The sequence below is a fragment of the Maylandia zebra genome, linkage group LG3, assembly GCF_041146795.1.
Source record: "Maylandia zebra isolate NMK-2024a linkage group LG3, Mzebra_GT3a, whole genome shotgun sequence".
Taxonomy (NCBI): Eukaryota; Metazoa; Chordata; class Actinopteri; order Cichliformes; family Cichlidae; genus Maylandia; species Maylandia zebra.
Genome location: NC_135169.1, coordinates 60815320 through 60828592, shown reverse-complemented (window position 1 = coordinate 60828592; position 13273 = coordinate 60815320). Strand labels below are relative to the sequence as shown.

At 42.0% G+C, this 13273-nt stretch overlaps 1 protein-coding gene across 2 annotated transcripts in view; it reads left to right on the top strand.

Annotated features, from left to right (window-relative positions):
* Positions 1 to 13273, top strand: part of LOC101477274 (N-acetyltransferase 16) — a 41239-nt gene that overhangs the window by 20097 nt on the left and 7869 nt on the right. Inside the window, exons 2-5 of one of the 2 annotated variants that reach the window (XM_004574799.6) lie at positions 6506 to 6681; positions 11620 to 11845; positions 12230 to 12454; positions 12564 to 12907. In XM_004574799.6, coding sequence (XP_004574856.1) covers positions 11630 to 11845; positions 12230 to 12454; positions 12564 to 12907 — 785 coding nt within the window. In that variant the 5' untranslated portion in view covers positions 6506 to 6681; positions 11620 to 11629. The remainder of the gene's footprint in view (positions 1 to 6505; positions 6682 to 11619; positions 11846 to 12229; positions 12455 to 12563; positions 12908 to 13273) is intronic. The other variant, XM_004574798.5, reaches the window with a different exon arrangement.

The following is a 13273-nucleotide window of genomic DNA, read 5'->3' as shown; positions in this document are numbered from 1 at the left end:
AGTTTTTTGGAACAAATAGCTTAAATTCATCAGATGCAATCTTTTTCAAAAGAATAATTTATTGGGTAAGTGTAAGAACTGCAATTTGGTTTTGATATTATGTTCATATAGGTAGTTATTTGAGGAAATTTCCAAATTAAAAAGACATTTTTTTAGGATTGGAGTAAACTTTTTTCTTGTTACAGTTGTTCAACCTCTGTGTGGTTAACATGAACAAAGTCACAGGCAGTGTGAGTACTTGTTTAATCAAGAGAACTATATTAAAAAAAAGACACTAAGCACATTCTGGTTAATTACAATTTGTCCATATATTGGTATGTCACCAGAATCAGAATCAGAATCAGAATCAGAATGGGGTTTATTGCCAAATGTTGAGCAGGTTTACAACATTAGGAAACTGATATGTTTCAGTGTACTTAATTTCTGCATTATATACAGTTGTGAATTTTACATACAATTATGATGGGCATGAATTTCATAGTAGTTGTGCTTTTAATGATTTCTTTGAACTTTTATATTTCCTTGCTGGAATGATTATAGCATACACCTTTAAAAGCTAAATTAAAAATTATTTAAAAAAAATAATTGGGGCAAAAGTTAGAATTTATTTAGTACATATATATATATTACTCAACACTCTGAAGAAATGGTGCTAAAGGTTTTACGATGTCTTTCTGTCAATCCATTCTCTTTCGCTTATCCTTGTCAGGGTGGCGGGGGGGGGGGGGGGGGGCTCGAGCCTATCCCAGCTACTATAGGGCGAGAGAAAAAACCCTGTCCAGGTGCACCTTGGACAGGGTTTTTTAGAATTGCCAGTTAACCCAACTCCACTAACTGCATGTCTTTGGACTGTGGGAGGAAGCTGAACCCACACAAACATGGGGAGAACATGCAAACAACATGGAGAACACGCAAACTCCACACAGAAAGGCCCTGTCCAGGGCAACAGTGCTGTGAAGCAACAGTGCTAACCACCGTGCCACCGTGCTGCAACTTTATTTGGACTAGACAAGGCCAGTTAACTTCTCATTAGTGATCATGATTAACCACTACTGGTAGATTAACTACTGCTTCTCTTTGCCAACATAAAGAAGGATTTTTTGACAGTACTTACTGGTTGACCAATGCTCAGATCAAAGGGAAACTCCAAATAATTCAGTAAAGATGCAAGAAGCACGATTGTAGATGTACACAAGCTTTGAAGACCTCTTGGAGCCATTTCTAAACAACTGGAGATTCCAAGACCATAATTCCAAAATTAAAATAAAAAACTGTAGTAGTTATTCAGGTGTGTCACCACTTTGCTGGGTCTGGATGAAGACCCAGACTGCCACCATAAGATGTGAAGAAATGTTTGGATGGTTCGGAACAATCCAGGAAAAAAACAGGGCTCAACACTGCTATTAACTGGAAGCTGCTGGACAACCAGTGTCATTGTGTAGGGAAGCAGGTTTTAGATTCCCAGAGACTGAGAGGGTACCAACCAAGGAAGAAGATCCTGCTCCAAAAGACATCGACACATTCTTGATTGATTAAAATTTGAAGCTGCCAGTTTTTACCAGCTGTGTCAACCAGTCTCCTCTGGCAATGCCTTGGAACCACCTGCACCACCACACCTTGCCACAAACCCCATCGCCAGTGTGGGCATGATGAGCGAGCATCCGAGGAGTTAATAGCAAAGGAAGTCAACTACCCACTGGATTGTCTGTGACTGTACTGTGTTTCCCATTATGACAGTTTCTGGGTGAAACCCCCCTCACCTGCTGGGAGAAAATGTCCCATAGCCCAGGTGCTCGAGGGATTGATCTGCAGCACGAAAGGGAGGGAGCATCAGCATTAATCAACAGCTAGCTGGTGGGAACTCGGACACAGCTGGGAGTTCCAACAGGACAATGAATGGATAAAACAGACTAACATTGGGCTTATGGAATACCTGGAAAGCCCTGAGCTCAGCGTTGGTGAAAATTTGTGGACCATTCTTAAAAACCAAACCAGTGCTAGGAAACCAACCAACAAACTTCATGAGCTAGTCCACTGAAATAAACTGAAACTTCCAATTCTCCCATGAAGAGTCATCAAATATCCATCCAGAATTAAGCCAGAAGCTTCTTGATGACTACCAAAAACATCTGGTTGAACTAAGGGACATTTAACCAAATATTAGGTGTTTATATGAAACTGTATGTAAACTAACTCATTAAAGATGCACGCTGTACCATTCCATCCAAACAAAAAGAACAGTTCAAATAAATAATTAACAGATCTAATGCTATGATATTCATGCCAATGATAACTGCATGAAAACTTCTGACCGTATCTCTGGTCAGCACCTTGAGTGCTCTGTCTCTGCACACACACAGTGGTCCTCAGTGTCACTACAAAAAGAGGAGCATTAATTAATTGAATCCCCTCTACCTGGTCCTCAGCCTCCTTGGCACTGCAGCCCAGTGCACCACTGCAGCAGACCCAGAGAACACCCCCCCCCCCCCCCCCCCCCCCCCCTCACTGCCCGACTCACGTCAGAGCTGCATCGAGCCAAACCCGGGGGTGTCTGGCTTTACAACTAGATACCACCGGGCATTGAGACCCTCTAGCTCCATGAGGCACTGGAAAGTGGCCGGGGCTCTGAACAAGCCGAACAAAGTGTGACAAATTGGAACAAACCGTATGGAGTGGAGAAGACAGTGTTTTCCTTCGACTCTGGTTGGTTAAATCAAGTGTTGTGAAAAATCAAGCATTACCTAATCGGTCCAGGAGCTCATCGACCCAGGGCATGGGGTAGGCATCAAACCGTGACACTTTTTTCACCCTGTGGTAGTGACACAGAACTGTATAGACCCCTCTTTCTTCATACCAGAACTATGGGGCTACGCTAAGTGCTGTGTGACTCTTCTCTCACTCCCATTTTCAGCATTTCAGCCAATTCTTTCTGAATTGGCTGAAATGTTGCTTATGTTCAGGCAACCTGAAGGGCTGTGAACTCCCGGTGACGCCAAGCTGCGTTTCAAGATGGTGCTCTATGAGCATCGTAAAGGCGGAGATCACATCTGCAAAACTCTGTTGCAATACAGCAACATCCGAACATCTGAATCACGGTCTTATTCAAGTCTTATTCAGCCGCTTCATCAGCCCATCAGTCTGATGATGGTAGACGCTGATTTAACACCCAATCATTCGTCCAGCTCTTTTAGTGTGCAAGACATGAACGACGTGAGCTGGTCTGTCAGTATCTCTTTTGGGATACCTGAAACAGCGCCTGCACCACTCTCTTTGCAGAAAAGGTGCACAGCGGCACTGCTTCTGGGTATTGGATTGCATAATCCACCAGAACTAGTACAAAGCGACAGCCATATACACTCTGGTGAAATGGCCCAATGAGGTCCATTCCAATGCGCTCAAATGGGACCTCCATTTTATTTTATATGCTGGAATATGAAGAATGGGATTATAGGATTACTTTCTTGGAAAAGTAATGAGTAACTAATTACTATTTTCAAGTAACTTGACCAACACTGGTCACATGACTGCTCCAGTGGGAAATCTCCCGTGGGGGTGAATCATTGACCCACAGCCCCAAAAGGTTCCCAAATTCAGGGATGCGATATAACTGCATTCTGCCCTTAAATTTAATCAGCAGCGGCACCATGAGATATTTGTGGACGTCCCCATGCACACATCTAACCTCCACCCACTCAGCCTCTAACAATACTCCCGGGCGAACCAGGGTTTGGTTGACCAGAGTCTGCGTGCAGCCTGTGTCTACCAAAGCCTGGTCTATACCCACTTGACACCTTAGCAGAATGCGGTAGTCCGTCTGGGACCGGGGGAGGGTGCCCGAGCCCCGGCGATGGGGAACACCTATCCCACTTCCATCAGCGGACCGTCAGGCCTCAGGTGTCCTGGCAGCCCACACTTCTAGCACTCCTCCCCCGGCATCTGTGATGCGCTCTGTTGCTCAGGAACAGTGCCGGCTGTTTCTGGACCCTGGGAAGGCAGATAGGACAGAAGTGGGTTAGTTGTCCGCCGTGGCCAGGTGATCCTCTGTGCAACAGCAGCAACAGAGCCAGAGATCACACACCCCCATTTGCCATATGTAGATACAAACGGAAGACATCAAATATATGAAGCAAGATATATGGGATTATGTAGTAAAGACAAAAGTGATAAATATGTTTTATATTTTAGGTTCCAGCCTTTGCTTTGTTGGCAGCGCTGCAAACCCTCGGCCTTCTCTCAGTGAGCTTCATGCTGTCGTCACCTGACGTGTTTCCCCTCACAGGTGAGCCTGTCAGGGCTCATTTGTGGAATTTCTTGCCTTCTTAATGAGGTTGGGACCATCAGGTGTGTTGTGCAGCAGTCAGGTTGGTGCACAGCTGACAGCCATATTTGACGACTGTTAGAATTCATATTATGGCAAGAACCAATCAGCTGAGAGAAACAACAGCCCATCATTACTTTAAGAACTGAAGGTCAGTCAGGCTGTAAAACTGCTAAAACTTTGAATGTGTCCCCAAGTGCTGTCACAAAAACCATCAAGACCACGATGAAACTGTCTGACATGAGGACGCCCCAGGAAAGGAAGAGCAGGAGTCCCCTCTGCTGCTGAGGATACATTCATCCGAGTCACCAGCCTCAGAAATCACAAGTTAACAGCAGCTCAGATCAGAGCCCAGATAGATGCACACAGAGCTCCAGTAGCAGACACATCTCTACATGTTCAGAGGAGACTGTGTGAATCAGGCCTTTATGGTCAAACAGCTGCTGAGAAACACAAGGAGTGGACATTAGACCAGAGGACATCTGTGCTTTGGTCTGATGGGTCCAAATCTGAGATCTTTGGTTCCACCTGCCGAGTCTTTGTGTGAGAGAGAAAAGGTGAACGATGGTCTCTACATGCATGGTTCCCAATGTGAAGCATGGAGGACGAGATGTGATGGTGTGTGTGTGTGGGGGGGGGGGGGGGGGGGGTTTGCTGCTGACACAGTTGGAGATTTATTCAAAATTGAAGGCGCACTGAACCATCATGGCTTCCACAGCATCCTGCAGCCACATGCATCCCATCCAGTTTGTATTTAGTTGGACCATCATTTATTTTCCAACAGCACAATGACCCCAAACACACCTCCAGGCTGTGTCAGGGCTGTTTGACCAAAAAGGAGAGAGATGGAGTGCTGACCAGATGGCCTGGCCTCCACAGTCACCTGACCTAAACCCAGTGGAGATGGTTTGGGATGAGATGGAGCTCAGAGTGAAGGCAAAGGACCAACAAGTGCTCAGCATCTCTGGGAACTCCTTCAAGACTGTTGGAAACCGTTTCAGGAGACGACCTCATGAAGCTCATGGAGAGAACGCCAAGAGGGAGCAAAGCAGGACTCAAAGCAAAGGGTGGATATTACCAAGATATAATCTAAGATATAAAACACGAGTTATTTCACAGTTTTTTGTTTACTACATAATTCCACATGTGTTCATTCATAGTTTTGATGCCTTCAGTGAGAATTCTAAAGAAACACACACACACATACAAACACATATGTGTGTGTGCAAGGTATGCTCTTAAATATAGCAGAGGGGATTTTCTGTCTACTTCTACCTCACCAGCTTATCACCTACTTAGTGGGTTCATCAGACTTCTCTTCATTACCAGGAATTCTACTAAATATCCAGACACTTTCAAACAGCTCACTGTAAGAAAAAGCAAAAGTTTTCATGCCATCAATACACAATCATAATTAATAGTTAGTGGAAATGCTGAGGCTTTTACAAAGACTCTTTCATCTCCAAAAAAAAAAAAAAAATCTAACAGTTTCCATAACCCCATGTATGGATCCATCTTTATTGCACTGCAATTCATTTATCCTAAAAAACTGTACAGCTGCCCCCAGAAGGCTCTTAGATGCATTTTGGAATTCAGTTTTGGCCACTTTAGTATTTAAAAAGCTTTTCGATCATTTCATCTTTATTTACTTTATTAAACTTCATTTAATATAATTTGTGAAGGTGAAGTTTCAGGTCATCACTTCTCATAGTTTTACGATAGAAATCACTATTGATCTTTGAGACTGCTCAGTCACTGGCTGTGCTGTTGGAATGTTTTTCTTTATATAGTCACCCCACAACCACAAAAATGAGAGCACTAGTCATTTGTCTGTTGAGGGACAGGAACATCAGTGTCAATATAGAACTGCCTTTGTTAATAACTTTTATTAAAATACATTAATCTCTGTAATCTTTACAAATTACAACTAGACCAGATTACGAGGCTCTCCACAGTTACACAACAACATCAGCTTAGCTGTGGCTATGATAGAAATGTGCAGTTACTTTATACATTTACTTGAATTGTTATTAATCCTACACAGAACCAGCCAGCGTAGGTGACATAGTTTGAGTGCAGGACACAGTTGTCTTAATGTCATCACAACAAGCACAGAATGATTATTGACAGATTTACAAACTAATGATTTTCTGGTGCCTTTGTGTCAATGGTGTGTTTCATGTATAGGCGGGGCTGCGTGGGAGAAACGGATCCTGCTATCATGCAACAGAGTGATATGCTAATGTCTTTGCATCAACATGGAGGCTACTGGCATGAAGCACTGGAGCCACAGATGCACCCAGGAGACATGAATCATTTTGGTGTCCATGTTGTCATCACTTGACCAACCAACTGAATCCATGGTGTGTTCCTTTGAGTTTTGTACTATTTGGGGTTCTTTTCAGTGTGATGGCCCAAACAATTCTGTGTTTAACTGGTGCAAAACACAAAAAAGAAAGCTGGAAACATTCCAAATATATTTTCTTGCTTCTTAGCAGAGAAAAAAGATGGTATGTTCATTATGAATGTATGTGACATGTGACTTCACCAGAGTGTACTGACCATGTGAGCTAACGTTTTTCATAGGTTGTTAAAGAATGTCAGTGTACTTTCTCAGTTGAGTGCAATGAGGAGGCTGCATGTTTACAACATATAACAACAACAATGTGTGCTGAGCACATGGCTCGTTCTCTGCTTGTAAAGAGCTGAATATGTTCACACATAGAAAATGTATAAAAATGTGTGCTGTCAGCGTTAATCTCGTTAAAATGACTTTAACACCATAACCGCAGTTTGAAACTGTTCTTCGTTTGTGAAATGCACAACGAGCTAACCGCGCTAACGCGTTGATGCCATGGTAACTCGCTAATGGAGATTTGTGGTTATGGCGTTAACGGCATTTTAATAAGCTTAGCGCTGACAGCACTAATAAAACTGAATGATAGCTATTGCTGTCCTTGCCTTTATGGAGGGCGATGTGCTTCGGTGGCATTTCAGCTTCCAGCATTTTCCAGTTTTTGCCACCTGTGCATGTGACAGCCTATACATGCTTTAAAATCGTGTATTGAGTGAATAACACATAGAGACTCCCAACAGTGGGTAAACCTCAGTACAGCTGCAGCTGTACACACTTCACTGTTAAGCATTACTGATGCATAAAAGCAAAAAGTTTGTTCACACTGTGGTTCACACCAAAGATGACCAGTGTAAGAAATTTAATACCAGGAACAGTCTTTTCAACTTATTGTCACCTTGGTTAAAATGCTGTGTATGTTTATTATAACCACTACTACTGCTCTGTGAGTGAAAGGCACACTGCCTACATTTCCAACAGCAGCCTTTTTTTTCTGAACTGAAATTACTGAATAATGCGTGTTCTTCATGACTCACCAATAAAGTCACATCATGGTCTGGTCCTTGTTTTTGTGAATCTTTTGGTTACATTTTTTCCCGCTGTGTTTTCATGCCACCAGTTCTAAAGCTCCTTTGGGCAGCTCGGACAAAAACTAGACGTAGGTCCGCACTGATAGTTGCACGTTAGATGGTCAGTCAGTGTTGCCCAATTCCATTTTGTCTGGAGAACACTGCCAGCCATTGAGAGAGAACCATTAGGAACACGAGAGAAGTGTTTGAGAGACAGAAAGGCAAAAATAAAATAGCATTCCTCTCACTGGTAGGACCAGGATACTCAGCCAAGCATGGCACCTCATCTCACAGCTTCAAAGGCATGGTGGAAAAATACCAGCGTCCCCAATGTGTACATTTCAATCTGTTGTGACCAGACAGTGTTTTCACTGCAAATGCCCTTGCAGCTCACATGGCCGATTAATAGATTGTAGGAACAAGTTTAGCATTTCTGTGTTAGCCTGCACTTCCCCAATGAACTGTCCACACTCCAGTGCTTCAGCACATCACAAACCCAGACAAACAGACTTATAATAACCCAGCTCAGCCACAATAACGAAAACAATAAATATATCATGCTTTACTAGTCTCAGTCTCTCTAGTCTGCCTTCCATTAAAGACATAATTATTTTGCATCAACCTTAATTAAAAATATCACCAACGACATGAATGTGTTTGGATTCATGGAAGAAACCAGAGAACACAAAGTTCTGAGGGGTTCAAATCTAGAACATTAATCCACAAACAAACATCCAGTTGTTACACAGAAATACGACCTAATGACGGTGCAACGTTTTACTACAGGCACTGTTTATTGTTAGCGTACAAATTAAGCATTCCTCTACTTTCCAGGATTCTCTCAGAGTTACGTCTTTATACATTTCATCCATATATTTTACTTTTCTTTAAATTTTCATCAAAGGTTATCTGATTCTCTTGGGCCATTTTTGTACATTTTTGACATTTTATAATTACAAGTGTTCAGTGTGAGCAATTCTAGTAGTACAGAATTATGTACTGCAGGTGTGTGGAGGCTGAAGACAAATGTATTGCTTAACATAGCAGCTTTGTGTTTGACAGATGCTGAAATATGTGGACAGGTTGTTGCTTCTCCTTAGTGCCCCTATGGCATTCTTATGTATTCACATTGAACAATAAATATTTGTTTTTGTAATGGTAGATATTGAATCAAATGTCATTTCTTTTTCTTTGTGTGTGATTTTGTCACTTTGAGCTTGAGGTTAATCTTACTGTGGAAAAGTTGTAGTCTACAATGGGTTGTTATGCAAAGTTTGCAACTGTTCTTCATTTGTAAACTGTACATTTCAGAATTTGTGATACTGCAAGACAAGTACAACAGAGTTTTAGGGCCACATTAAGAAAAAACATGTTATTGATCATTTTGAGAATAAAGTCGAAATTTATTCAATTTATTCAATATTTTGAAAAAAAAGTTGAAATACAATTTTGAGAAAAAAGTTGAAACATGCAGATTACAGTTGTTGTTTCAACACAGACCATCACAGTCGTTATGCAAAATGACTTGTTTACATGAGTCAGTGAAGCAAATCAGCCACTCGACCAGGTTTGTGTGGTTTCTCTGACCACATGTAGCTTCTCCACCATCTTTATACTTTTCAGCACCCTGTGTTTATGTGCTAAAAGAGAAACGACGTCCTTCCTTGTTACTAAAACCGATTCTGAAGAACAATTTCACAAACTCAGAGGGTACAGCAGCTGTCGAAACAACTGTATAATCTCCACATTTTGACTTTATTCTCAGAATGATCAATAATATTTTTTTCTTAATGTGACCCCAATACTCTGTCATACAAAAGTCTAATGTTTAAAAATAGACATAAATTAAAACATACCAAAGTAAAGCGATCTATCTCCTTTCATCTCAGACAGCGCTGGCAGTAATATTAACCTGTCAGTTAACATTACTGCCATGTTGTGGCCACAGTTGGTTGTTGCCACTGAAAACTGTGCTTCTTTCAATCTCATAGAAAACTGCAGCTCTCTGTGTTTTGACGGTTTTGTCCATCTCCTGTTAACAATGACTGGAGCTGTGCAAGCTGAGAGGCCAGCAGCTTTTTTCCTGGTGGCTTGCACATGATGGCATGCCTGGCAAGCTGCCGCTGAATCTGCTTTCACTGCTCTGAGATCAGTTAGGATCTATGCTTCAGATGGGAACACAGAGAGCATTAGCCAGTAAATGATCTTCACTAATTTAGATTCATAACAGACGAGTTTGCTTGGCCAACATGTGTGATGCAGATAAGATGAAGCTTGAAAAGGTTGTAGTAATGTGGTCCACACAGGACAGCCACTACAGACTTATGATGTTTAGAATATGATACGACATTAAACAGTATTAAAAACGAGCCATCTTCTCTGCTTGCCCTTCTGTGATTCAGCCACAACTGTGGTTGAATTGGACTTGAGTTTTCAGAACCACAGGATTTCACCACTTCTGTGTCTGTAGTTGGGGTCATAACTCTGTGGCAACGATCTTTTCATTTTCTTCACTGTAGTTGCTCGTGGTTTGATGTGCAGTCTATGCCTCTGGCTGTACTCTGCTGCGAGTATGTTATTGTACTGTGAATCATCTTTTCCAGCTGAAAGTAAACTCTAAAACCCCGTTAACACTTCTTTCATGGCAACTGCTGGCAGATTGTTGACCAAGTTGCTCCAATCATGTTCTTTCAGAGGTTGCACAATCTGTGTCTTCTGAACATACGGCAAAATCCCTCTTTTTCCCTTTGTGGTTCAGTGTTTGAGGCCTTGTGGTTTGCTGTTGCCACAGTCTTGTATTTTCCACCCACTGCTACACAAATTGACATGCAATGGTATGTCTACCGAGGTGGTTGATGTCAGGTTGATGTAAGGTAAACGTCCCAATTCATGATCACCTCTCAAAGTGATGTGCAGCTATTGTTCTTCACATTCCTTGATGTTTCATTGGTAGTAAAAGAGAGATATTTCAGTCTTTGAAGTGGGGCTGTAATTTCAAGAGAAAGGCTTTATTGTCTTTAAGCTGAATTTTTTCTACTATGCATAGTAGGACATGTTCATCTTGGATTTTGTGCTGCAATGGCCAAAACCTTTCTTCCCCAAATCTGCACTTTTTGGGTTTCTTTATAATAATTTGATGCTATGCAGGCTCTTCCTTGAACTTTTCTTCGACTGGAGTTCTTTCTCCCGATCAACACCAAAATCTTGCTCAGCTTATTTCTGGGGTTCTCTCTCTAATATAAAGCACCTATAGTGGCTGTTTTTGTGAACTATTGCAATATAAGTAAAATTGGATTGAATTGAAAAATGTGTTACTTAACATCAGAGACGTGATCCGTAAAGCATTTGAGCACTGATTGTATTTGAATGGAACCAACGATAGACCCGGTCCAAACCAGGGGCTTTCCCACAGTGTTGTGAGAAAGAAAACATGTGCTGTTAAATAATTTGGTTAATGAACAAGGACTCTTCTGGACTCTGTCCGAGATAGAACCTCTTATTTTACATGCACGGCCTCTCCACTAATGCGAAAATCTGCAATCCAATTTGCAGAAGCAATCAGCTCCTAATTCTTCTTCTCATGTATGTTTGATTTCCTATTGGTTAGTGCCTTTGAATAATGAATGTGTGTCTCTTGGTGTGGTTAATACTAAAGTGTTTAATGTTTTGTCCCCTTTGCTAAGGATGGAATCGGTGAACTTGGTTCACCAGCCATACACCTTGAGGTCTGTTATATTCTGCTTTCAGAAAATGGTAAAATGATTTACTTATCTGTGGCTAATTATTTTTGATTACGCGAGAATGACATCCCGCTCTGAAGCACAAAATATGATTTAATATAGTCCACAATAATATCTCTTCCATTTTTATCTTATCAGTTGTTCCAAGATGAAGATTGATACCAGCCTGAATATGCCCCAGCTCCCAGAGGCCCTGTCCCAGGCAGGCCTTCAGTTTACTGTGGCAACTGAGGAGGACTTTGATGAAATCATGGCTATGAGCCAGGACATCTATGGAGGCCTTGACTATCTACCTACTAGATACACTAGCTGGCTGCAGGATACCAACCGTACAGTTATACTGGCACGCAAACATGGAAAAGTGGTAAGTTCACTCAGTAGTAAAAGTTCAGTTCACTGGATAAATGGCTGTAAAGCATCACCCTGATAAATGACCCAGCCAGCCTGAAACCTCAGCAGGTTGCATTCTACATATACATCTACTATACATATAAAACATTAAAAAAAAACATATATCTGAATGCTGTTTGTTGATTGGAGCACATAATTAAGTAAATTATCTCTCCTATTAATGGACCGCCAAACTTGCTACTATGAGCTTGAGTAAAACACCCGGCAACTAGATATGACTTCCTCACAAACTAGCAGAGTTGGCCCCTTAGATAAATAAGTAATTAAAGGTATCCATGTCAGCGTGATGGCTTGTAATTTCTTGTCTGTTATCTTCCTTTGTTTGATTGCTTGGTAGATTGCTCTGGAGTCTGTCTGTGTCATCGATGAGGGGGAGACCATGCTGGTGGAAGGTCTCCGTGTTGCCCCCCAGGAAAGGGGCAAGGGCGTGGCAGGTGTTCTGCTACGCTTTTGTGCTGAGCTGGTTAAATCTAGGTATCCAGAGGTCAAAGTATGCCGCTTGACCCGTGATGATAAGCTTGGACCAAAGGACTTTGAAAAGTACCGCATCATAACTAAGCAGGTAGAGTAAATAAATGCTTTGATCTGTCCTGATGTTAAATGGCTTCTTAGTCATCATGAGCCTTTTTGGGCTGTTTGCATGCTTTCAATGCTGCCTTTTCTCTCTCCAGGGAATCCTGCTGATGCGCTTCAGAGCTGAAGACCTCAAGCTGCATCTCTCTGAATTTGGTCTAGAAGGAGACAATGAATCCACTTTGTCCACCTTTTGCTCCAGTCCTCCTCCAGTGCATCTGGACCATACAGCAATCCAGCAGCTGTACTTAAACAGTGACCTGATGCACGGGGTCCTCCCTAACGCAACCATCATTCAAGACTGGCAGCCATTCAAGCTTTTGCCCAGTAACATGGCAATCCTACTAAAGAAGGAGATTGACTGGATGGTGGATGATGTGTCCAATCCTACTGTGGCCAGCCTCTGTACCTTCCCATTCAGGGTCCCCATTGGAGATGACTGGTAAATGTTCCTTCTTCATTTATTGATAGGACTAAATGGATGTTGCTGAAGCAAGTGTACTGACAGTAACACGAACCATTGTCTATAATAGCAACTTTTAATAGTATCACTAGGGAGCACAACAATTTCACTTTTTTCTACACGGTACAGATAGTTTCTATAGAGACCGTTCTTATTCCCAACGCGTAACATACTGACGATTTGTCACGTCCTGAGGCGTCCCATAGCACCTATGATATGCACCGTGTATTGCAGCCCTAACCTTAACCACAGTCTCAATTGTATTAGATAGTGTTTCCAAAGCGATTAATGATGAGAAAGCAAAATAAATTTACATGTTTCATTCCAAATGGTTCTCATGTGTCC